The sequence below is a fragment of the Leptosomus discolor genome, chromosome 2, assembly GCF_034619465.1.
Source record: "Leptosomus discolor isolate bLepDis1 chromosome 2, bLepDis1.hap2, whole genome shotgun sequence".
Classification (NCBI taxonomy): Eukaryota; Metazoa; Chordata; class Aves; order Leptosomiformes; family Leptosomidae; genus Leptosomus; species Leptosomus discolor.
The window spans coordinates 3,846,402-3,873,308 of NC_141392.1; the positions used below are offsets into that span (position 1 = coordinate 3,846,402).

General features: G+C 43.9%; 1 protein-coding gene across 3 annotated transcripts in view; it reads left to right on the forward strand.

Annotated features, from left to right (window-relative positions):
• Positions 1-26,907, forward strand: part of DAAM2 (dishevelled associated activator of morphogenesis 2) — a 119,921-nt gene that overhangs the window by 68,737 nt on the left and 24,277 nt on the right. For 2 of the 3 annotated variants that reach the window (XM_086460553.1, XM_086460554.1), the window contains exons 9-15: positions 685-802; positions 2,328-2,466; positions 3,927-3,985; positions 4,390-4,574; positions 5,535-5,852; positions 12,819-12,926; positions 19,260-19,366. In XM_086460553.1, coding sequence (XP_086316679.1) covers positions 685-802; positions 2,328-2,466; positions 3,927-3,985; positions 4,390-4,574; positions 5,535-5,852; positions 12,819-12,926; positions 19,260-19,366 — 1,034 coding nt within the window. Of the gene's footprint in view, positions 1-684; positions 803-2,327; positions 2,467-3,926; positions 3,986-4,389; positions 4,575-5,534; positions 5,853-12,818; positions 12,927-15,732; positions 15,766-19,259; positions 19,367-26,907 lie in introns of all 3 variants that reach the window. The other variant, XM_086460552.1, reaches the window with a different exon arrangement.

Sequence of the window (26,907 nt, forward strand, 5' to 3'; positions counted from 1 at the left end):
AGGTTCAGGCGTGGAGAAGGTGCTCTGTCCTACTCTCCTGTTCTCAGTCCTGATGATCCAGATGCATTCCAGTTTCAGACATCCCCTTTACAGGACCATGGGTGAAGCTTGGGCTCTTCTCTGATATTTTTCACAAGATTGCAGGAAACTTTCCTGAAAACTGTCACCTCAGAGCCTGTGGAGAGGATCAGTATTTTAGATTGGGTGGATTTTAAAGATGAGCATAAAGGACAATTTCCACAACCTCTTAGCAACAGTAAGAAGCTGTAGGGTCCAGAGCAGTTCTAGTTCCCTCGTTCTTCATGACCAGCTCTTAGCACATACCAATACAGAACAACTAGCCCTTTTCTGCTTTAGCTTCTACTATTTGTGCCACCACTTTCTAGGACAAATGTTTTGCTTGCTCCAGAACAGTTCTTGGTGGCTTTGCATGCCTCCCACCTTTCCAGCCCTTTTCTGTAGGGATTTTTTCCATGCTGGAGTGGGGATAGCAGTTCTGGTCTGAGAGACCCGTGTGCCTGCTCCTCACTGGAACTTGCAGCTGGACATTGGAGGAGACTGCAGAGGTCCAGTTGCTGGAAACTTGCCTGTCTCTATGCTGAGCAGATCTTTCACAGTTAGTCAGGCTTTCACTGCGCATGGTTTTTCTCTTACTTGTTCTTTCACTACCTTCTCTCACTTCAGATCCACATTGATACAAAAAGTGCCTCTCAGATGTTTGAGTTGATCAAGAAGAGATTGAAGCACACGGATGCCTATCCCTATTTGTTATCCATCCTCCAGCACTGCTTGCAGATGCCATGTGAGTACATGACAGTTTCCCAGAGCAAGCGGTATTGAAGAACCGGGTGATGGTTTGGCGTAGGCACAGGGTCACAGATAACAGGACACACACTGCCCTTCTCTTCCGTTCAGAACTTGGCAGTGGCTGAGGGACTTGGTATCGTACACTGACTCCATCCAGCAGATTTTTGTCGCGACGCTTAAAGCAGCAGCGTGACCTCTCCGCACTTGCGAATAAAATTAAGTAGCTGAGACATTCCAGTTACTCACTGACAGAGCTTTTAATGATTTTAAATTAGAAGTTTTAAAAAAAGAAAGAGCCCTTGTGCTCTAGATCAGGGAATTCCCAGAAATAGATACCATTTTGAGTATTAATACAGTGCACTGAGGAATTTTTCTGGTGGAACAATACAGTACTGAAAGCTGTTCTGTCACTGGGAAATTCCATAGTAAGTCTTCAGGATGCTGTCTCATGACAAGGCATCAGGGAAGAGCTCCTGAACTCAAGCTGAAAAATAATGTCATTTGTTTTCAAAAGAAGTGATAGTAATCTTCTTGTTAAGTGTAATAAAATAATTCAGTTACACTTCCAGAGTGTAGCAGCTGAGCAATGGCATAGCAAGATCATTAAGAACTGCCCGCCTGGATCCTGTTAGGTATCAAGTGCTGGTCTTGATTAGTTTTGGCCATACTTGAGCAAACCGAGAAGGGAACAAGAGGGAGATGTACTGTGGTGTGCTTGTTCAGAAAGTGCTGTGGTATGTTCTCAGGCGCTCATTGGATTCAACTGCTGCCATGGACAAATTCAAGCAGTTGTTTGTCCCAGTGATCTTCTCGATACTACTCTTTAAGACAGTACTTGAGCTTTAGGTAGTGACCTGGCTTTTTTGGTGGAAGAAGGGCTAAATCCTGCTAGTTCAGGACAGGATTGTGCTGGAGCAGTTTTAAAGAACCTAAAGGTCTAGGTTGTGTAACTCAGGGAGCCGAGATGAACTTGATGTTGCTCTGGCTCTTCTGTTTGGTGTCCATGGGATCAGTCCCTTTGGTTCAATTTCTGTTCTTTCTCTCCACACTTTTTGGTCATGTTTATATGAATTTTTCATGCAGTTGAGTTTCACTGACCTGCAGATAACCGAGCGTGCAGATAGAAGATCTGATTGGTTTTGCAGTGTCTGGTCTTGATGGTACCAAAAAAACCCCCCAACATCAAGCCCCAGAAAATACCGAGTAGCAGCTATCACAAAGGAGTCACTTCTGTAGATGTTTAAAGTGCAAGTTAGAGCTAGTCTGCCAAAAGGGCTGCACAGCCTGATTGTGCAGATCAGGTGCTGAGTTGCCCGTGCCTGTTGTGTGCTGTTCCAGTATGCCAACTGTTTGTAAATAATCTGCTAGCAGCAGTGCGGGGTTAGGCTTTGTGCTCTATGAGTTACTACATACAGGATCGAGATGGAAGGTGGAAAGGAAGGAACGCCAGTCTGTTGGCGGGTCTGTGCACTTTGGCGTGGAAATGGAAGTTCTCATGGACTGGTCTTTTTTCCATACAGATAAGAGGAATGGAGGAAACTTCCAGCAGTGGCAGCTGTTGGACAGAATACTCCAACAAATTGTTCTTCAGGATGAACGAGGAGATGATCCGGATATAGCTCCACTGGAAAACTTCAATGTCAAAAATATCATTAAAATGTAAGCTGCGTTATTATTGTTTATTTCTGTTATACGGGTATATGATAAGTATGCAGGTGCTCAAGGAATAAAGTATCGTATGTGAGGAGTTTCTTATTTTTACCTGCAGCTTCTCATTGTCTTGTTAGTCTTCTAAATAGCTTCCTTCCAATGACATCTTAACTAGACAGTATTTTCTAACAAAGTCCTTGCCTTTGACTTCTAATATCTATTAAATATTAAGCTGTCTAGAAGAGCAGAAAAAATACCCATGATTTTATAACACGGGTTTGTCATGTGCCTTTTTTTATTCAGAGTTTTGATGAAAGCTTTCAATGCTATTCCAAAAAAAATAAAAAAAAACATGGTCATGTCTATTTAGATCTCATTCCTCACTAATGAGCACGTAGTTTAGAAAGATTTCAAATAGTGGAAAGCAGCCCACACCTAGCACACAAAACCTTTTACCTCTTCATAAAATGTCTGTATGCTCTCACCCACAGACTTGGCTGAGGGCACTACCGTTATTTTTTCCTATAGGATGCATCATTTGAGAAGTCTAGCTACATGAGCTGGCTCTCATCTCAACTTCCCTGTTCTCAGTCCTTTTTTAGCCAAACTTTTGGACCCTTCGTCCCATCCATCTGCCTCTGCAGGTAATTCATGGCCCATTACCCTTCTGAATTATCCACTGAAAAGAGCATTTTATAGAACATGAGCCTCATATGAAACCAAATTCTCCTGTACTAAAAATCTTATAGTCCCTCTTGTTACAGGCACGAGCCAAAATCAAAGCTGATTTCTCGTCATGGAATAATACGCTGGCGTTGACGTCTTTCTGTCTGTCTGGATATCAGACTTCATTGTAGGCCTCCTGCCTGATCCTCCCTTTCTACTTTCATAGCTACTCCTCATTCTGCGTATCTAATCAATCCCCAGCATGCCCTGCATATTTTCTGTCAGTAATAGGAAATAGCTGTGCCAGTATGAGATATGAGCATTGCCTTGTTACTGATGTATTACCCAATAGATAAGCATCCTCCCTCCTTGTAAGAAAGAAAAAATAGAACCACAGAAAGTAGAAAAAAAGAAGATAATTTGGTCTCGTATGAAGGGTGGGGTAATACGTAACCCACAGCAGCTATGATTACTTTAGTGATGCCTTCTCTCTTTCAAAATAACCAGACTTGGCACTTTGAGGGCATTACCTGAAGGCAGGAACATACCAGGATTTTTCACCAGGCATTCCTTTATCCCTTTTCAGGGCTTTGAGCAACAAGCCATCACATTTATAGTAGCTGTTGGCTACAGTAAGGATCAGGATCTGGAACCAGACTGACCACTGGTATGATCCTATAAACGTTTAAATAAACATGTGAATTCACCAGGGTGCCTTTTGCTGATCACTACACCTATTGGCCACTTGCCTTTCAGCCCGGGTAGCTCAGAACAAGTTTAAATGGTCTCATTTCATCTTTCAGGCTGGTGAACGAAAACGAAGTCAAGCAGTGGCGGGACCAGGCAGAGAAGTTTCGGAAAGGTGAGTGCCTCCTTTGTGCTTGGGGAGGCAAAAGAGGAGGCAAGACTGATCCTGGTTGAGTTACAGAGCAGCGAGCAGCAGAGCTGGGCACAACTTCTCCTTTTGTGGACAAACCCTGTTTTGTTCCCTCCAGTACGTTTTGTCTCATGGTGTGTGTTTCACAGGATGGGGCTTCCCTCAGTCCTCACATGAAGTGATTTTACAGTCTAAGTGCAACTTGGGCATTGATGCCTTGATCACTGAAGGTCGCTGTCAAGACAGTCAGACTCTTCTTTTTCCTGCTTTCATTATACATCCCCGGTTGTACTGACAGATCTCTCAGCTCTATTTCGGCATAACCTGCATCTCTTTGGGGACTGTTCATGAGTTGTATTTCATCAGCCCCACTTGCCCGTTCCCCCTAGATCATGCTGAGCTGATGAGCAGGCTAGAGAAGAAGGAGCGGGAATGTGAGACAAAGACCCAGGAGAAAGATGAAATGATGAAGACACTGAACAAAATGAAGGACAAGCTGCAGAAAGAATCCTTGGAGCTGCGCCAGACCCGGGACCAGATGAACGACCTGGTGGCTCAACTTAATGAGTTCTCGGTATGAGACTGGGACTCTTCTTATCCTTGTTTAAAGCCTGCTAACTAGTGAATGAGGAACAAAAACACATTATGAGTGAAACGCTTTCTGTGGTCAGTACAGGGAGAGACTGACTAGCCATCTATGAAGTTGAGTACTTAGAAGCTGCTCAGCTTTTAGCTGAGACCGAAATCGCTGAGCTGGTGGTATAGAATGGATAATGCATGGGCTGCTCCAGTCTATCTCCTCAGCCACCTCCCTTGCTGGAGCTGCTGAGGCACACGTGTCCTCCTCCAGCCATAATTTTTACTGCTGAGTGGGGTGGCCCTGGTTGTTACTTCAGTGGAATAGGGAGAAACCTCCCAGATACGAAAGTACATTTAGTGAAGAAACAGGATCCCTGTCATGCTTCAGGAGCATCTGTACTGCCTTGGAGCTCTGCAGAAGTGACATTTGCAGCGGCTCCCCCTCCTGCTTGGTGCTCCTTCTGTCCCAACAGTGTGTCTGAGCTTCCACCCACCATGACACAGGCCTGAGAAGTCAGACGCTGCAGAAAGCAGATTCATTCCCTCCTTCCCTCTCCCACTTTGCATTAGTGGGGCCTGATGACAGATACTCAGTATTTCAAACCCTAAGGTTTAAAACCTAGGGGTTCAAAAGTTCATATGATTGAACTTTTCTCTTTTTTCATGCATAAGGAGAAAATAATACATTTTGGCTTCTTTTACTAGCTTTCTGTTTTTCTGAGCCATTTATGATTCCTTTTTTTCAAGCTCTTCTCCAAACTTCAAGGGCTTGAAACTTTCTCTTAAATGAAAGCTGAGATTCCTCCCTTTATTGCATGGCTTTGAGTGCAGGAGGCTTTAAAGAAAACATCAAATATTTTGAGACTCGTAATAAAATCACATCAGCTGGCAACATGGAGTTATTGTGCCTTTTAAACTGTTTGCTTTCTTTTTCTGTGTGTTTTTTATTTTCCAGCAAGGGGGCAGCATTTCCTTCCCACCCCCACCACCCCCGCCTCCAGGTGGCCCATTAGCTTTGCCCTCTTCTCACATGTCTGAGAATTTGCCGCCCCTGCCACCTCCTCTGCCTTTCTCCAGCTGTCCCCCTCCTCCTGCTCCACCACCTCCTCCAGGAGGACCTCCTCCCCCACCAGGAGCACCACCTTTCTTCAGCATGGGGATGCCACCCCCTTCAACAACCACCTTCAGCGGCAGTGGCACCAGCCTGAAGAAGAAATCTATCCCGCAGCCTTCACACCCACTGAAATCCTTCAACTGGGCTAAGCTGAGTGAGGTAAGAACTAGCAGTACTCTCAGAAATTGGTTTACTTTCCAAGTATAACTCGGTGTTGACCAATGCCATGACGTGCAAGGTGACAGAAGGGAGTGATATTGTGGCTCTCCGTGGGCTGAGGTCAGTAGGAGTCAGTAACTGTCTTGAGAGAATTCTCCAGCAGTGCCACAGACCTCCTGTGACGACCGAGGTGCTGGTTAGATTGAGCTGCAGTAGGTCTGGGCCTGCTGTTGGTTAGGCACAGCTGTGGTGGGACTGAATCCATAAGCCAGAGCTGGACCTCTCCAGGACTGGTGTGCCAGAGCTGCCTTCACTTGTGCATCAGGGAAAAGGATGGCAACAGCCAACGCGAGCAAAACATGGTGAGAACCAGCTCCAAAACCAGCCTCCTCTACCCTGGGAGGAGCCATCACCAAGGAGAGAAAGGTGGTCTGATTCTCCTCGCCATGTGTTCATGGCCATGAGGGAAGCTGCCCTTCTCCTTGCGTGGTTCCAACTCTGTCTCTTGGTGATAAAACTCCAAATTGGCAATAAAAACAGAGGTTCTTCCCGTTGCACTCATTTTCTGCTGCCTTGGTTGCCTCTCCTTCCCCTCCACTTCTCTCTCTCCCTTCTCTCTCTCTCTTTTTTTTTTTTTACCCCTCCCCTTCTCTTTAGGTCTTAATTTTTTTTAAAAACTGATTTAGAAAGAAAAAAAAGTGTCTGTGTTGAGTTTGGATGGCTGCCTAGAAACCCAGGTTCTCTTTTAGACTGAAACTCACCCAGGGCCCAACTCCGGCATTTGGAATGAGTGTCCAGGGACCTCTGGAATGCCACAAGAATTCTTTCTCCCCCTCTCTCCTTTTCTTTAAAATAAAGTGAAGTGAAATATTTGCTGCACCGTCTGTGCTTGTCTGTCAAGGCCACGTGGGGGGTGTGGGAGAGAATGTAAGGATGGGGATTTATTTTCCTTTGCAGAACACGGGACTTAGTGCTCTGAAGAAAAGAAATAATAACTAATATATGTATATATATGAATGTATATGAAAAAGAGAGTGTCACAGGTGTTTCTGTTTAGTGTACAGTAACTGTAGGCTTATCCTGCCCTCTGGTTAGGAGTGAAGGCAGCTGTGCTAATAAAATTGAAGACCTGGGTGGTGAGGTGGGTAAAAGATGCTATTTTGAGGAAGGCTGAATAGTTGGAAAAAGGGGCATAAGAGGGTGGGGGCTTAATTTTGGGGTGTTTGCCAGTGCTAGTGTTTTGACCTAGTAAGGTCTGCAAAACCGCGGGGGTTGTGGTGGAGACGCAGGTGGCTTGCCTTGCTATTTGGGTCTGAACTTTGTAACGGAGGGCTTTAATTCCACTGACTGCTGGAGGAGGAAATACATTTTGGCCATCTTCACCAGTTATCCTAGATTCCCTGCTTCAGTACCAGGCACTTTCTTTCTTTTCACGTGAATAAGAATCCCCTGAATGCAAAGTCACAGGTAGGTCAGATGGCCTGATCTTGCCTTTTGTTACCATTGCAGCACTTCCGTGGTGTTCTCCTGAGCTGTCAGAGTAGCCAGACTTGTATGAATGAAGGCTCATGAGAAGCACACTGCTGGGAGCAGCGTACCTCAAGTTTTTGAGCTGGGAAACTGAGGCCTGGAAGCGTGCAGAGTGTTGTTGTAGTTCGTGGTAGCGTTTAACTTCCAGTTCACATGAATACAAGTTTTCCCCATAAAAGCTTTCTGAGGAAAAATACATCTGACACCATGTATATATTTTTCTTTTTTAAAAGACTGGTCTAGTTCGCAGAGAGCACAGGCGTGTCTGCACCATACAACACCGTGAGGCGAGGTGACAGTGTTGGGAACAGCTATACACGAACTGAGGGCTGCAGGCAGCTCAAATAAGTTATTCAGCTCTTGGGTATCTCTGCATACTGCTTAGACCATCTTTCTCAAAGCAGTTAGTACAGAGTTGCTTTTCTAAGCTTTCTTAGGTAGGTGTGAAGATGATGCCAGAACTGAGGCAAGCCCACATGAGAGCAAACCCTTTTCTGTCCATGCAGCCTGCCTCAGGGGAGCAAGAGAAAGCCAACAGAGGCCAAGAGGGATTTCTATGCCTGTGATATACTTTCTCAGTAGTGGAATGAAGGCTGTTCTGTAGGGCAATTCTTTTTACACCTTTTTCCCCAATGCTGGGATTATCTTTGGAAAGAAAGGACTGAGCTGTTGGGTGTTCGAAGAATGATCAAATGTATTCAAACTCTTAGCAGTTGACAACAACAGGTTGTCCACAGTTCCTAGTGGGCACCACCAAAAAAGGTTTGACTGGAAAGTATTCCTGCTTCTAACAAGGAAACTCTGACAACCCGCTAATTTCCTCTGAGAATTAAAGATTCTGTACTGGCTTTGACGCGAGCTGATATTCCGTGGCAAAGCCATTTAGGTGCATGGATGGGCTGAGTTCTGCTGAAGCCCTTCCACACCACAGCTCCATTCATACAGCACTGTAGCATTGTCTGTAAATTCCATTCATACAGCACTACAGTAATGCTGGTGCCAAGGATCTCTGCTTTTTAAGAAAAAGATATTGCAATGTAACCACTGTAATATCCTGGAAAGATTCCTTTCTTTGTTTCTGGACAGCAAGTGGAGTTTGCGCTCTCGCTCTGAATTTTACACAACACCCAAGGTCAAACAGGGACCAGACATTTATGGTTAATCCAAATAATGGACTGGTTTCAAGCACACTGGAAGTATGGATTAATATAATTACATCTTTAATAAATATAAATGTATTTATTTGAAGTTGTTAGAGTAAATCAAGTCAGCCTTCAACTGTGCTGCTAGTTATCTCATGGCTGGAGAAGCAGCTTCCCATTAAGAGTCAGGCTGGTAATGCTTCTAGTCAGTGATCTGAAAGGGGACTTATTTAGCCAGCCCTAAATAGAGCTGGGTGAAATTGTCTCAGAAGAAAGATATTTGTTGGACATACCATATAGGATTTAAACCCCCCCCCCAACAAATCACCCCCAACCCCCCCCCCCAAAAAATCACTTAAACAGAAAACGTTCATTTTGACACTAGGGGTTTTTTTTATTTTTTAAATGTTTCTGTAATGTTATTGATGATTCTGATTTCTGGAACTTTCTTCCTAAAAGCAGCCTGAGGATCGTGGCAAACAATGATGCAGGACTGCTGCCAGAGATTCAAAATTAATGGGAAGATTTCTACAAAATCTTGGTGTGAAGCTATTCATAACAGCCTTGGTGGTGCCTAGTCCTACACTGAGATAAAACAGCTGTCTCAATTAACAGACATGCCAGAAATACAATTTTTGCTCAAAGTGGATTTTTCTTACACTGAGGAAAGGATCTGATATCGAGATAAATTTGACAAATGCACTCTGTTCATATCCCTTTTTCAGGTTCATAATGGAATTATGGATTAAAATTTTTGTTTCTTCACTTTTTAATGGTTAATATTTTACAAATATTAGTCTACTAATCAGCGGGATTGCCTCCTCCAGTATTCACAGGACACTCACAGTTTCTATGGTTTCTCTGGACCTGCAGGACAAATGAAAGGCTTTCCCAACGTGCTGTAAGTTTTCACTCATGCTGGGAGGTTACTGAGGCAGGATGGACTTTGGTGGCTTGCAGAGTATCGCTATTTGTCTTTCAGGGTAAATAAAATAATCTGTTCGATGTAACAGGACAGCTTGATATGATTTGTAGCTCCGTGAAACACTGTCATTCTCTCATCTTGGTAGGTCTGTCAGGAAATCGCCCTTCATTACAAAGGTGGGACGACGTACCTGCAGCAGCTACAGCGAGCAGATTGTTAAATGCAACATATCAAAAACTCCATTTGATGGAGCAAATGCCTTGCCAATATTTGTTCCAAAAATAAGGTATTTCCTTACCTAGTAGGTACTACTATTTTGCTAGAGGGTGCTGGGAAGTGTAGTTCATAGGATTTGCTTCTCAAAGCGGGCCAAGGCTTTGCAAAGCAAAGGAACCACAGATCTTGGAAGGCTTGTAGAATGAACAAATGAGTGAATGAAGAAATAATAAATAAATAAATATGGAGAGAAAAGCATGTTACAGATGAAGTGACCTCTCTTTTTTTTTTTTTTTTTTCCTTTTTTTTTGAGGAGAGAGAAAAAAGGAAAGACAAAATAAAGTATTTATTTTTAAATTGTTATTTAGGGACCATAAATATTTTTTATGGTGCTGAGGGAATCATTTATCGTAGCAACCACATTATGCAAGTCTGTTTCTCTTAAAACACTCAGTCTCTCTGGCTGATGACAAGGAACTATCAGCCAGTTAATCCATAACTGAGTAGCAAGAGCTCAGTGTAGGAAATTATCTGGCAGCAACATGAAAGTTTTCAAGGGCAGAGCTTATGGTAGAAATAGAAGGGCCAGCCCCATTGCAAGTGTTCTGTGTGACAAAGGTTGTTTATACCTCTACCTGCGTTCTTTTTTCTTTGACTGGGTTAGCCCATTTGGTTTTTCAGCACCAAAATTGGGTTGCTTGGGTCAAAGTTCTGTTTGTGCACACCGTTGCAATGGGTGCTGCTTTGGAATTTGTCTTTCTGCTACAAGTACCATATAAACCATCCTGTATAGGGCGAGACTCAACCTGGGTCTTAAAATGAATCCGGATTGAAACGAGAATAATTTTCACTTCCTTGGGTTGTTTTTCTGGGAAAGTGTGGAGGAGAACTACTCCCTGCAATCCCTTTGTGAGTCTCAGGACTGCCCGTTCTGCCACCTCTGCAGTTCATTGGGGCTAGCCCGTTCTGTAGCACATTTTCACTGTTCTTGCCATTTGTGGGGAAACTTCACTCCCATGAGAGTTTTGCATCCAGACGGGTAGATGGGCAAGGCTCTCACGAGTAGCTGTCTCTTGAGTCACATCCTGCCTTCTGCCAAACAGAGTGTATAGGTTTTTGGCATCCTTCGGGCTCTATCCAAATGATGATGCTAAGAGACTGCTCCTGAAGCCATGTCCGCTGGCTCCTGTCAAGAAGTACTTTTCCCTTTCAGTGTTTGGTGGGACAATCTGAAACAGTGAGAAACTCAGAGAACTGCTCTGCTCTTCAAATACATCCCTCAGGATTTATATTTCAAGGTTTATAAAGCCAGCCTGGAAATTGAATCAGGATGAACGCTCTGCCTGGACCCTTCTGGCTAAGATTGGCAGTAAAGTCCAGAGTTAGGATAAAATGAAAATTAACTTTGTCTCCTATTCGTTTGGCTGAGATGAGTCTCCAAAACTCATTTGTCATGTTACAGTCACAGGGTCATGATGTTTTTCCTACTATGGAAAGAACAGCCACGCTGATTGCCAAAGAATGGTAGGATGATGTTGGTGAGCTTGTTCAGGGATGGGTGCTGCTCCCATCTATGCGCTCTCACTGAAATAGCTCTGCCACACTGCAGACACCCCTCCTTGCCCTCAAGCACTCACAGGCTGCCTCTGGAGCGAGGGTGTTGGTTTTCCTCCTCAGTGTTTGCCCTGCCAGGAATTTCCTCTAGAACACTTCACACTTTTACTTCCCCCTCATTTCATCCTCCCATCAGTTTTTTCCCTTGCTCCTTGAGCCTTGTGGCTTAGCACATTTCCCTCATTCCTTTGATGACTGTGAATGGGAAGTAGAGCCTGTTCCTAATTAGTTCTGATAATGAAGTGTTAACGCACTTTGCTGTGTGGGTACAAATCAGGTACTTCAGAGCTTGGAGCCTGTGTGAGGCTTTCTTTGCTATTGCTTGCTGTTCCTGGCTTTTTCTGCGTCAGTGTTCTGCTGGCTCTTCACCTCCTGGGGTTTGCTTAGGTCTTTTTACAATCCCTTCTGTCCATTTCCTTTTTCCTTTAATCAACACCTTCCTTATTTTTCCAGTTATTAAAGTACAATAAATGTACACTTCATTAACTAAGTGAACTAAAAGACAGTCTTGTCAGATGTAAAGAGCAAGTTTTCTGAATGGGTAGTTGCCCAAAGCTTGTCCCGCACAACATTGCACCTTAACAGCCAGTGGGAAGAAGGTTCAATCTTTGTGTCCTCTTTGCCAGCAAGGACATCTGTCCTGATGATGTCAGAAGGAGACCCCAAGGCCTTCTCCTAGTTTAGGGTGTCTGCTGATTAACTAATTCATGCGCTAGAAGAGCCTATTTGGTCCAGGGTTGGTGGACAGCAAAGTTGGAGGGAGTCTATGCCTGTCTCCCTCCCTGCTAATCATCTGCCAGGCGGTTAGGATTCCCTGGCATTCAGGATAATGTATCACATGGGTTGTGAACACTTCCAGTTAGTGTGGATGATGCTTTTTCAGAGATCTGGGTATAGTCTGTGTTTATCCGAGTCCACAAAGAACTCATGAAGACAGGGGAGATCGTGTAATAGGGAGCAATTAGACTTCAAAGACTCAGAGCCTTAAAAATAAAATAAAATAAAATCTTAAACTACTTTCACAGGCAGGCAGAATGAAAACCACACACCCTTTGGGCTTTACAACAGAAGCTGGCAAAATCTGCAGAAGGGAAGATGTGTCTGGGGTTTGTCATGCATCAGTGCCCTTCGTAAGCTTTTTCCTCATGATGGTAACACTTCTTTCAGCGTGACCACAGTCGTCGTGTTAGACAGATGGCCACTCTTGAAAGGAAATGTACTGTGGGATCATGGATATTCCTTGAGATGTGGTCTGCTAGTCTTGGAATGTGCCCTTTCATTAGAGGCTTGCTGTGATGGAAAACACAAAATATGAGTATGTTAAAAAAAAAAAAAAAAACCAACCTGACAAAAAAACCAAAACCACACCACTGTTTTTTTCTCATTTGACTCTTGAAGCAAAGTGTATCCTCTAAAATGACAACAGTAGTACATAGGAATATGGCCAGTGAGCAGGAGAGAATGATCTGTCCAAATGGGATTGGATGTTCTTAGCTAAAAGCTTGTGCTATCTCATTAAAATATGACGTTTTCTTTCAGGAGCGGATCCACGGCACAATCTGGAATGAGATTGATGATTTAAAGGCATTCAAGGTGCTGGATCTAGAAGATTTTGAAAAGATGTTCTCCGCGTATCAGAGACACCAGGTAGGGGTGAACTCTTCCACACCTTGTCTTCCCTGAGTTTCTGGAGGAGGAAAGAACGCATGACCGTGATCTGGGCCCTTGAACACCTGCACTCAGGCTGCATCATTTGCTGCTCTGCCACTGTTCCAAAAAAATCAGAAGACCAAAAGCAGTGGGGAGGACATACAGGGCAGAGTATAACCTTCTGTTACCCACATACTTCATACTAACGGCAGCTCTCAGAAACAGCTCCCAACAGGTAATGCTCTGTTTGATCTTAGCAGCCACTGGCTTCCAAAAGTTCCTGAGCTTTACATTCATGCTTGGTATCCATCTATCTCTAACATTCATCCACAGAAAAAATCAGGAGTTGCCCAAGTACTGAGCAAGGTGACTGAATTAGCTGTCTCTTGCTTTGTGGGTTTTTTTTTCTTAAACAGCCAACTGACCCAGCTGGCTAAGTGACAGAAACTGTCTGAATTACAGATTATAACACAAATAGCGTTCTTTAAAAGCAGCCATTTATTAGAATGTCGTTTTTCCCTCCTCTTTTTCTTGGAAAGCAAGTCACTTCAATCTGTCTATCTCCGCTGAATAAGATTTAGCAGGAGAGGGATTGTTACTTGCACTCCCTGAACTCCCCCAGCTTTCCTTTGCTTTTGGAATATGTTTGGAGAAATGCAGTCTTTTGTACTCTGCAGAACTGGATTGTTGCTGTGAAGTTTTAGGAAAAGACACAGACGTGATTGCCATAAGCAGCCTTTATGATTAAGCCTCACTACTTCATTAACTTATTCAATACCTTAAAATTAACAAACCAACCCTTTGTCTTTGGACTTTCCATCTGTTCCCTTCTCTCTCTCATTTTTCTATCTAATCCAGTAAACATAAGGAATAACTCTTCTGATTTACTAGCTCACAGCCACACAGATAAGCATCCCAACTTGAACTGTGAAGAATGGAAAGTTACCCGTTGCATGAGATTGCATTTCTCATTCTGCTCCTGCAAATAGCTGTTGCCGTTTCAGTGGCTCCCTCTCTCTTTCCGTGAATCCCATTCCCTGAAACATAGAGGGACAGAAAGGCACATGAAACTTCAGTGCTGTCACAAGACTGGATTTAGACCCTGTGCCAACAGCTTGGCCATGGTGGTGAGCTCCCAGTTGTCTTACAAGTGGCCAGACGGTCACCTGAGCACATGAGTAGCCACTGCAGCATCAAGGTGCCATTCCAGTGTTTGAGGTGCAAATATTGCAGCTTCTTCACTAGAAATGGACTCGCAAAGCCTTGCTTCCTTTGGGCCCCAAAATCCAAAGCCAAAGCTGTCCTGGTCTGCCAGCTCTCAGTTGGAATCATAATATTTACGGCTGTGTTACCAATTGCTGAAGAGCAGCCTGGCCTCTTCAACCGTAAACTAACCCGACCCTTACCCTTGCCCACTGGAATGGAGCCATCATCTCAGGGCGACCTCCATGGGTCTTAGAACAGTTCTCTTCCATCCTCATTAAACACACTTTATGACAGTGGCTCCAGACACTAGAGTATCACTTCTGTAAGCTACTGGTATTTTTGTGTAGTTAGGTAGATTGCTGCCCTTCCAGTTTTTGTTGAGGGTTTTGGTTTTGGGGTTTTTTTCCCCTTAAATACTGCATTGTTATTATTTTACGTGGTATTTCCTTTTTTCATCCATATTCACTTCAGTGTGAACAGGATTCCAATCAACAAATCCTCATCAATTTTCTTTTTTCTTTTTTTCTTTTTTTTTTTTTTTTTTTTTTTTTTAAGATCAGGCAACCAAAATTGCTTTGGAATCAAAAGCTTATGAGAACTTTTCCAGTTGATTCACACTTAGTCTTTTCTCCTCTTTTATTTTTGGAAATGCTCCACTCTGGCCAAGTATGTGTTTACCCTGGGTTTGTGACTTTTAAACTTCATCCAAATGTCTGTAAAGAAAAATGTCAAAGCAAAGCCCTGCTCTTCTGTATCTGAAATGTTGAATGAGTACAGATAAAGACGTTTCTTTCTTTGCTGTTATTAACATGATCTTCATATTTTTTTTCCAGATTAATTTACATTAAACAGCTTTTCTTTCTTCTTCATTTTCTTAATGACAAAGGGTCTCTTCTCCTCTCTCAAGCCCAGTGTATCATTTTTGGTGGCAATGAGGAAAACAGAATTGTCCAGTGTACAGAATGCTGGACCGACAATTCTTACACTGCTCTTCTGACCTTGCTCCAATCTTGCTGTGTGATATTGGCCAATATATCTGGTGTTTTCCTGGAGTATGGGATCTGTTGTTAAATAGTTGGTGTCTGTCACCCAATAGTGCTGTGAGGCTTCTTTGGTGGTTACAGAGTGCTTTCAAAATACTTGGCCGTAAGTTGTTAAAGGGTATAACGTGCTGTTGAAGCAAGTTGTTACTAATCATGGCAAACTGTGCCTGTGCATCAGGAGAGGAGAACTGACCCTCAAGTTTTAACCTCAGCAGTTCTTTCAGTAAGGCTCCAGACTAGATTTGTAAAGGTATTTAAGCATTATCCTAGTTAATGTTTCAGGGCCCAAGAGATTTATGCTTTGGAGACTGAATTTATTCTTTTCAGAAAAGACCTAGAACTCTTAGTTCCCTGACATCTGCTGATTTAAAATATGCAAAGGAATGCTGAAATACCTTTGAACCATCTGGCCCGGTATTACTTGCTAAGCATTTTATTCTTTTAGAAAACAGTGTGTGTCTAAATTCAGCTGCCTTGTTGAACTTGATATCTTTCTCTGTGACTAATTTTTGGCATGTTTCCTTCTTCGTTATTTGCGGCTGCTGCCTGCATAGGACCTGCTAACTAACCCCTCCTCCTGTAAGCAGGTGAGTATCATTGTCTGCCTCCTGATCCTCTTGCAGCGTGTGGGAAGGTGAAGTCCTGCACTCTGCTGTTACGGGGTCATGGCTCACCTCATGCCACTCTCTCATATGCCCTTGCACCTCTGCTTTCTGGGTGGGGAAGGTGCTACAAAAACTTTCTTGAGTTGTATTAGCTGTGCGATAGGAAGTAGTTTCTGTCCTTTCACTTGGCTATAACCTCACTGTGGTTTCTGCTGTTGTCTGTAGTTCCCTTTTTGATGATCCTGAGGAAAAAGATCGAGGACCAAGTGGAATATGAACTCTTCCTTAACTAAAGTAATAGTCTCTCTAGTGGAGTTCTCAGGGAGCCTTCACTCCCCCTGTTTCCATCTGTGGCCCATCTGCTTTGGACAGTACTGAAGTCTCCAGATGTATTCACTAGCCACAGACTTTCTGATAAAGAAAACCTTTCTTTCTGTAGAACTGGGAGGCACTTTGGTCAGGCAGAAGGATTTCTGCCAGATGAGGAACAGAAGGGTTGGACTGGAGGAAAGCCTACTTAATTTCAGACTACTGAGACCCTCAGAAAGTTCACTGAAAGACTGAAATGGTGCTTAGATGAAGCAGAGATATCAGATTGCCCATGTCTTTGAACCGGCTACCTCTCAATTTATTCATCATCTTAAGCAAATTCTTGGCAACACTTTTGGGAAGAGCAATGGTCTCAGAAGAAGGTTGTTCAGATGTCATCATAAGTGTCTCTGGTGGCTTCAGAAGAAAGCAGTCCTCACCATGAGTGGTCAGGGAACTGTATTTGGAAAGTCTAGTTAGGACTTCTGCCACTGGGTGAGGCTAATACATGGCTCTGGGCCGTTTACTGGCTTTCACCATGGCAGCGTGCACCATGAAAACAAGTCAATATGGTAGAAATAGTTCCCTAAAGTATTGATAATTACTAGAACTTAGGGTGCTGCCGTGATACCAGACCACAAGTTCTGCAGATAAACAAAATGAATCTGTATTTCAAACAGGGCAGCAGTATGATGAACACATTCCACATGTCTAGTCATTCCAGCGCTGAAATTTTAGTTGATTTTTGAATTTGTGATTAAAATCTCAGATCTGAAATACTCTTTGAAACGCATACCATAATGTTACCCCAGATGGAAAGTTGGTAAAGAATGATGGGATGAAACTTAGGGATCTCGTCTGTCAGGTTGACAACAGCTCCAACTATTCTTGCTTTGTGTGCTTGGCCTGTCTCACAAAAGCTAGTCACTACTGCCCCCTTGCTCCTCTTTTTCTGTGTCTAAGGAAATGCAGATAGTCCGTGTGCAATCTGTTTTCCTTCAGCTAAATTTGCAATCTGGCTTCGGTAAAACCTGAGGCTTCATCTGCTTTTGCTTACACACAACCCCAACTATCTATAAATATTTCTCTTCTCAATATGAGTTGAGGATAATATATTTTTAGATGAGATTAGCCCGCTCCTTATGACCAAGGAGTGGGGTGCATCTGAATAGTTCACGTTATTCATCTGTGGGCTGGGGAATTGGAAAAGGCATGGAGGCTGTTATACCAATCCCCACAGCATGGCTTTAGGGGAAGCCATCTAACCCCCCACCCCACATACCCAGCCAAACCCTGAAACAAGTTGTTTTTTCCCTTGGGATGGGTGCTGGTTAACACTAACCCAGTGTCCTTGTCTGCAAACATTAGCTAGTGAGGGACAGTGAAGTTTTTAATCCAGGAGCACGGACCAAGTACCTTTCTCAACTTCAATAGCTGCCTGTCTCCCTGTTCCCCTGTCTTCCTCCCCACAAACTGAGGAAACTCAGGAAAACTTTGACATCTCTACATGCCAGATTATACTGGGGGTGCCCTGCTTTTTGGTATTGTTAATTATTCTCTCAGAAATAATAAATTTGCCCAGTGCCCAATTTTTCCTTTTTTTAGAAACACTATTTGGTGTATTGAGTAACATTGCATTTTTTTTCTGCCATGCTAGCCACTTTGGGCCCGTCCAGCAGAACTATTGCATGTGTGTCTTCAGCTTGTACCTGCTTATAAATGCCACTTAGCATTGGTGTGGCTCACTGCAGCACAGTTGGACTTGGTTGTACGAATCCTTTGTATCTCCAGGAGCAGCACAGGCTCATTGTAGCTGATTTAGCAAGAACTCAAGTGACAGCTAGCAATATGAATCTATCCGACGCTTTGGTGTCAAAATCTCTTGGAGTGGATTAGTCATGCTGATATAAGTAAGACTCGAGCTGCAGAACTTTGAGTCCTGGGAGTGAATTCTGGAAAGCACGACTGTGTGCTTGCCATAATCTTACACCTTTCCCTGGGTATCTGCTGTTGGCCACTCTCAAGGACAGGATACTGGGCTAGATGGACCTTCTGATCTGATTTAGCATGCTTGCTGTTATGTCCTAAGAAATGAAGGCAAGTTGCTAATTTGACGGGTGCATTCAAAGCTAGATGATACTGGTAAATCTAAAAATCTCACGGCATGACAATATGAATATCATGGAAAGGCATTTTTGAAGAGTTTCCAGCAGCAGTTAGCTGGGAAAATAAAGTGTCCTGTTTCCAATTCCCTCTTCTCTGTTGGTAACTAGAGAGCTATTATTCAGGATTAACACCTGTTATCATTACCTCTACTTGCCTTTAAGGAATGGTGTTAAAAGACACTCAGAGTAACTACAGAAAGCCAGTCTCTGGAAGTGAAACAATTTCCATGACTCTGGTGTGTAGGCAGGACAAGGAGACAGAGATTTCTAGATGATCTCAGACTGGGTTTGCAAATACTTTCTCTCTGTGCACTCTGACAAACATTCTGGATGGGGATTTCCCAGGTTTTTTCCGCATGATGAGTTTGGCAATGGGGGTATACAGAGAACTTTGAAAAAGGGTGGTTGCTGTATGATTGAAGGTATTAATTAATGTAACAAAGAGAGGCTAGTTCAGATGTAGATGTTGACCATTTAGTAAGATGTATTTAGTAAGATAAATGACATCTGGCACTACTGTTTACATCTGTCACATAACGTGGATTAGGCTGGTCCACTGGCAGCCTTAAGAGATGATGGAAAGATTTTCTCCTGATCCTGATCACTCCTTTCAAGAATGCTGTGTAACCCCTGCAGAAAGCATCTGCTGGCAGATATGCTGTGACACCAGTGGACTCTACCATAATGTGCCCAATTTTCCTGTCTTGCCAGTTTTACACAATAACATAACAACACAATGGTTAGTGGAGTCCGATAGGTCAGAATCAGGTCCAGTGTTTGAAATCAAAGAAGATCTCATAGGTGGTAATGAATGATTTCTGTTTGTCTAGGAATACGGGATCTACCTACATGTTTTCTGCCCTTCTTCTCTACTTTTCTCACCATGGGGGTGGATTTTCCCAGGTTGGGATGGGTTTTGCTCATTACACTCAGCTAAGTCTATCAGTCTTGGATGAGAAACATAATGCTGATTGTTCTCCCTCCCTTTTGAATTATATGCAGAAAGAGATGGGTTCAACAGAAGACCTTTACCTCTCCACACGAAAGGTGAAAGAGCTCTCTGTGATTGATGGCCGGAGGGCCCAGAATTGTGTCATTCTGCTTTCCAAGTAAGTGTGCTAAGCCTTAGCTCACAGGGTATATATACATGGTCGATGGAGAGGCAAGAGGGGATGGGATTAAACAAATGGACGTGTTTCTTTTCCCAACTAGACCTGCTGTCTCATACCTGCAGAGCTTCAGAGAAACCTCTCTTGCAGTGTCACAAAAGCACAGGTCTCTCTGAAGTGCTAGATTACTTAATAAACGTGTGCACACACACATTATGTGTATTAAACAGGTAGACACTGGGATGTATCTGAAGACTCATCACCCGAAAACTGTCAGTACTCATAGGCAGATGAAAGCAGCTCTTTGGCAGTGCTTGCACTTCTCTCTAAGAGATGTGTCCCCCATGCTTTGCGTATGTCGTTTGTCTCCGTTCTGTATGATTCTTCCTAAATGTTGCTCTGAGCATCTCCCTGGAATACAGCAGAGCTGAGACTGATGTTCTTCTTTATCATTTTTGACTCTTGGTGAGCAGGGTGGTCCATGTGAGAAGATATATTCAAGAATTAGGTCTTGTATTTGTAAATCAGGTTTTGGAAGCCAGGAGTTGCCTTTGCATGCTCCCACAATGACTAATGCCTTCAAATGCTGTGACGTCAGGACCCTCTACTTGCATTTCATGTCTTTCTAGTAACGTAAGTACTGGGCTGGATGTCTGTCACTAAATATCAGAGTTGTGCAGACACTGATCATAGAATAACAGCTTCGGTTGGAAGAGACCTTCAAGATCAAGTCCAACCGTTGTCCCAGCTCTACCAACACCACTAAACCGTGTCCCTAAGTACAACATCTACCCGTCTCTTAAACACCTGATCCACCTGAGAAAGTTGCCTTTCCTACCAAAGGAGGGACAGCAGGGCTGGAGACAGAGCCTGGGAAAGCTGTGGCGGTACTGAGCAATAAAACTGTTTCCCTGATCAGTAGAAAATGCGGGTTCATATGGATGTGGTTGCTTGTCTGCGCTAGCAAGCTAACAGTTAAAAGCAAAGTTGCAGCCAGACCACCAGGACTGGGGTGAGTTCTTTCCATTGCTTAGTGAAACCCACGGAGGCTCTCATTATGCTACTTATGTGGCATTAGCCTGCATGTGAGCGGGACCCCCACCATCCAAACCAGCAATGAGGGGAGGCTTACGTTTCTCTCTCCGCAGCAGTTGCCAACCCATGTCTTTGCTGGTGTTGGCAGCTGACTGCAGGCTGGGGCAGAGGAACGGGTCGGCGTTGGGGCAACAGGATTTTCGTGCTGTTTGACAGACCTGCTAAATTGTGTCTGAGGTTCAGATTAACTCATAGAAGCAGGTGGGACATTTCCTAGAAGTGGTAACGTAACGTGTGCAGGTGGCTGGGCTGAGGAGGATCCAGAAGAAGGTCCGTGACTTGGTATGACAGTAGATATTTATTTGTAAAAATCTTCTGTCTCCAAAACAAAAGCAGTGTGGATGGCAGCAGTACGTGTTTTTCACCATTAACCTCTTCTACCATGCAAGTCTGGCTCATTCTTACTTGAGAGACAACCTCTCAAAATGGTGAGGGAGGAAAGAACCGTCTCTGTGGTTTGTCTTCCCTTCTGCTGCCTCCAGCAAAGTGGCATTGAAGTATGGACCTTACACTTCAGGGTGCACAGCGTGTGGTCGCTCCAGATGTGCCACGAAGCCAGTCCACCTCAGGCTGCTGGTCTGGATTCAAACCAGAGGTGAAAAGCTGTGTTATGTGACCGTCAACTTCTCCACTAGGAAATATCCTGGTCTTATTGTTAGCAGGCCTAACATGGATGATAGAGATTTAGAGACTGAGCTCACTGTCCCAAAGGAGCCTGCCAGTTTGTGTTGTGCCCTGTTAGCTTTGCCATGCTGCACTGTGGGAAACACCAGTCACCAGGGCTATCACCAGCTGAGATTATTTAATGTTTGTAACAGATACTGTCACACCCAGGATATAAGAACTATCTTACAGCTTGGCCCAGGATTACTATTCCTCCTCAAACTTCCCTTTTAAGTGCGACTAGAAAAGCAAAAATATTTGGGAACGAAAATGGCACTTCTACATTCATGCCTTTTTCTGCTCTTTGTGCTTGTATGGTTCTAATATTAAAGACAGCAATCGGGAGGACTGGCTGCGGACAATAATTGAAAGGGTTTTACGACCCCTTTGCAGTTTTTTTCATTATCCCACTTCTTCCTCCTGTAGGTTAAACCGTGAAGGAGAGACACTCCCAGCCAAATCGCCCCTGGCTGCTGCCATGCCCTTGCTGCTCCTGCAGCGCACCTTGCACGTGTGTGCACGTGGGTGTGCACGCACGTGCAATGAGCAGGGGTTTCAAACTGGTGACGAACAAAGAGGGTTTGTGCAACCCTGAGCTGCAGCCCCAGCTTTCAGGTTGCCACAGTATCTACCAGCAGCTGTTTCCAATTGACTCTTACTGTGCACATATCCCTGTAGTTTATTCCCCCTTTGTTTACACTAAACTGTCATGTCCTTTAAAGTAAAATAGCTGCATGGGCTGGGTTTTCTTTCCCTCCACTACTCAAATGTTTTTGTTTTACTAACACTGTGTTAGAAGGGGTCAGGCAGAGCTCGTATTTCATATGGTCCAACAAGCCAAAACCTAGCAAGAGTGAGAAATAGATGTCTCTTGCTTTCTTTCACAGAGAGACTGGAGCATGCTAGACTGAAAAGAGATGAAAATTGCATTGCTGGTTGATTTTTGCTGACAGTTAAAAGATTCGTAAGGCTTCCTCCCCATTCTCATCTCTATTTTTATTTTTAAAAAGCTTTATTTCAGCTACTTGAAAGCAGGACCTTCCAATTTTCCTGCAGTGGAGGGATGTAATTGTCCTTGTTTAATGGAGTCTGATGGATCCAAAATGAAACTCTGTCCCACAGGCCAGCTGTGAAGGTTTGCATAGGCACAAGATCAGTTTATCTCACAGTATTTCCAGTAGGCCATAATTCAACCAGGACATGGAACTATCTGTCTGTGGTGAATCCAGGTGCCCACCAACTTCAAATCTGGCTTTCTTAATGGCGTTTCCAACATACAGTTATTTCTGCCACACTGGAAACGGGCTATCCCTCATGAAATTCCTGATGTCTTCAGTTTCTACCAGGCTGGAAATTTACTGTCAGACTTATGTGGTCTGGAAGAGTCACCCCAGATCCCTGTGTTTCCCTGCTTTCACCTAGTAGCTGGAAATTTCTCTGACCCTTCTCACCAATATGGCTTCTCCCCACCTCCATTACTTAAGTAATGGGTAATATTTTCACTGCTGTAGTGTTTCTGGTCTACCGTAACGTTAAATGTTCTTGCAGATCATTAAATGGCCCTTGCAGAACATTCCTAAGACATGTATCACTTACTGCCTTGCTCTGTGAAATACTCTGAAGATGTCCAGTTCTACGGGACATGTTGCTCAGAAGAAGGCTGAACCTATACTTGCGTAACTTTTTTGTGCAAGTTATTTTGCATGAATTCCAGCAAAACGATTGTGTCAGTGTTCTTCTGAGATGGGTTTGTTATTCCTGTGGCCCAGCTTGTCAGCAGTAACCCTCTCAAGAGGCTGGGAACGCTGGGAGTGCTAGCAAAATGTCATAAAACCAGTAGTAGCAGAAGGCAGAATCTGACTACGTGAAAATACTTTTGACTGTGAATATGACAGTAGATAGATACTAGCGGTCAGCTTTACGAATGTTTGTGGCTTTTGTGATTGTCCATTCAAACATCTATCAATAGAGGAGAAGAAAACAGACTTGTGCAGCATTTCCAATCAGAATACTCAAGAGACCCAGTTTTCCTCTCACATGGCTGTGCCTCCTCAGTGCTTCTAAACCCTTTCAATTCAGACATTAAGAGGCCAAGCTATTCAGCCAACAGTCTTTGTGTGCTGCCTCTGCCGTGCCCCCAGTCCTCGTGCGCCTTTCTGCCGTGTGAGAATACAGTGTCCACCCTTATTTCAAGGTAGATTACAAGCAGTATGGTATTTTGGGGTACAGGTCGTGTCTTGATACAGAAACAGCTCATTGGACTCAGCAGTTCAGTTCCTCAGTGTGCTGTCATGAAAAACACTAAACAATAAATAGCTCCTCCTGAGTTCCTGGAGAGATTTTATGGTTTTGAGTTAAGGTCCACGATAAATGGCTTTACCTGCTATTCTGAGTATGATAAACCCCAAGGTCAAACTGAACGTCAGTTGGTGCCATGCTGTCTTAGATCGTAACTAGGAACCAGTAGGTAGGATTGTGAAAAAAAGATGAACCACTGCCTTATCTCATTGTAATTTGGGGATTCCCAAGTTTGGCCTTCCTTTGCTCTGCTTGGCTTAGAAAGACAGCCATTCCCAGATCCTTCTTGGTAGGAAACTGAGAGTATTTGGGTGCAAAGTAGCTTGGTCACTCATGACCTTTTGCTGAGGGAGGAAAAGAAAAGCAAAGCCTGTTTCTTTGTGCACTTGGCAAAATACTTTCACAGTGAAGTGCTAAAAAGGCACTGGTGTTTTTTTTCACCGCCATGTTGATATAATGGTGTAAGATGTACTTGGTAACATGTCCCAGCTGTTGTCCCCAAAAGGTTTAGGCACTATTTTCTTCGCTGAAGAGATGAGTTGGCAGCTGAGATAAAAGGATGTGAAAAGAGTAACTGCATCTTTCTGTCTTCTAGTTGAACGTGCAGTTAGACGAGCCTGACTCCTGAATGCTTCTTCTGAGAGGGGAAACATCTCCTTTTCCTGTGTTTATGGGATAGCAACAATGAATATTCCCAAAACACAGATATTTAACAGCCTGCAGCTTGGCAGTTGTTCAGAGCCTTAGGAGAGCTCAGGAGTTAGAGAAGGCTTGTGTCCTGGTCTTGTGACCAGTTGGGAGTGAATTGACTAGTAGCCTGTGTGAAATGAGTTGCGGAGCCGGAAAATTCTGCAGTCAGTAAAAGCTAAGATTTGGGTGAGCTATACACACTGGCCTTAGGATGCAGCTAAGTGTCAGTCAGTGCCTCTCGCTGTCGCAGCTGCTACTGTTGGCACCTTTTGGAAGCACTGTGGTCCAGTTCGGTTTGAAGTAGAAAATAGCCTTGATACATGATGATCAGTCCCCTTCTCCAGGGTAAAAGGAAGAGTGGGATTGTGATCCCTGTGGTAAGGGAGCTTAATGTAGCTGCAACAAAACCTCTGGGTTCTCTGGTAGTAGGCAAGCATGCTTCTTTCTCAAAAGCTAAGCAAGATCCAATGAACAAGCCCATGAAATAACTCACTTTTTCCTCTGAGGGGGAGATAGTTAATGAGTGACAAGTATTCTGCTTTGATCCATGGCAGGGGGAGGAATGAAGGGGGGAGGTGACTGTGAGTTAAATCAATGGGTATATTTAAGGAGGAAAAAATCAGTGAGCACTGGCTGTCTGTAAGGGAAGTTGATGTAAAACTGCGACATGTCTCCCAGGCATGTTCAGAGTCAGGCTGCCGGCGTTCTCCAAGAGGACGAAACAATAAACCACTTGATGTCTGCAAGTGAAGCTGGTGTTAAATCAGCCGAGGTGTCCTGGGGAGATTAGTGATGAATTACTCTGCAGAGTCAATAGAGATTATTTATGAAGCCGGAGGGGATGGAGGGAGGCAGGCTAAGTACCATATCAGAAGTTATTTGGTACTTGTTGAGCTTTAACATTGCTTGAAGATGACTCAAGCAGTTGGATTTCCATATGCTGCCACCAGATGTATGGGTGAGGGAAGAAGGCGGGAGTATTCTCAGTAAAGGTCCTTTTCCTTCCTCTTCTGACCAGTGTCAGGCTGCTGTTGAACAAAACCAGTCAATATCTGCACTATGAATGGATGTGCTGCAGCTGAGGAAAGGGGCACTGTGTTTTCTTCTGGTCACGTTTGCTTCCTGAGTTCTGATACCAGGATCCATGATTTGGTGAAGTGTAAGGCAGAGGGAATACAGCTTGAATTGTATGTTGTTCCGAATGGAGTTGTCTCCAGCAGCTGGAGGAAGCTGGTAAGAAAGTCTGGATCTGCAAAGCTTGTAAGAAAGTCATTGCAGACTTTTCCAATAGATACTGAAACGTTCATTTCTGTAGCGTAGAATTTTGGGCTGTAATTCCACTTTAATTTGCTGTCTGTCCCATATGGGTTTTAGGCTCTGAGGGATGCCTCTATTCGGTTCTAAATGGAAAGGCTTTATGCATCTGCTTTCGGTTCCCCTCTATTCAGTTCACCTGTTTCTGTTTAAAAGCAGCACATGTGTTTCGCGTTACTGCTGGCCATCTTCAAGATCCTCTGCATGGCTGGGTACGAGTTTTGAAAATACAGGAAGAATCATTCGATTAACAATTTTTTGCCCAGTTATTCAGCTCGTTTTTAAGTGCGAAGATCCCTCTTTCGTGCTGTTGATGCTTACAGTTCTTGAAACGTATCCTGCCCCAGAAGAGGAACAAGCCCACTTTGGAAGAGTAAGATTGTTTTGCTCTAAATCCTTCTATACTTTTAACCGGATTGGTAAGAATCTAGGAGCACCCCTGCAGGTACCATGACCCTGTTGCAGGCCTCTAAGTGACTAAGTCAAACTGCTTCTCTGCAGGGGGCTGGCAAGCTTTCTGCTTCTCTCTACTGTGGGCTAAACCATTCTAGACAATTGTTTTTCAGCTGATGGCAGGGCACAGAATCAGCCAAGAAATCAAAGTGTTTGTATAACTGTCTGTCCTTGGGGCTCTCAATTATTTTTGAAGAGAAAGTGTTTTCAAGTGTATTTAGTGTGGATGAATGGCAGCAAACAGAGGAGCTTGGAGTCTGAAGTCCTCAGGCTTCTGGACAGAACAGCAAGGTCAGGAATAATATGCACTACACCTTCTGTTGTGTTGGTGTACCTCAAACCTGTCTCTTTGGTTCCGTTTACTGCATCCCCAAACACACACAGAGGTACTTGCACTGGGGTGGTCAGCGTAGCAATTGCTCAAGTTACTTGCATGGAAAAAACCCATGAAACTTGCCTTCTTTCTTTCTGTCCTCAGTGAAAGTAGCAACAAAAAATCCCCCACCCTGGTGTTGGTGGGTTGGCTGATTGACAGACCGTGTGCCTGTGTTCCAAGACACAGCTGATCTGTGGACTCCAGATGCTGGAAGATGTAAAGGGGCTGTCTAAAGGGAAAATATCCAACAAAATGTAGCACTCGAAGAGTGGCAGGCACCAAATTGTCTGGGCTGTGTGTATGTGTCTGCTAGGAACCAGTCCCACACCCACCAGTATGCTTCTCAGCCCTCGTGTGGTCACAGGGCTTGAGCAGTTCAGGGTCACACAACCATGGACTTCACAGTTTGTGGTTATTAAAGACAAAAGGAACCTGTCAGTTTGCTGATTGCGATGCAGCGCTTTTGTGCGGAACCCCGTGTGCTGAGGTTGGTTGTTTCGATCCCGAGTCAAACGGATGGCCTAAAGTAAAAAGTTTCCAGCCTTTTCATTGTGAAACTTCTAATACTTGTATCTCATCCCAAGTGTGGCCCAATTATGTAGCTTTTCTGGAAATTCAGTAGCTTTGTCTTGCTTAGCTGGTATCAGTTTGC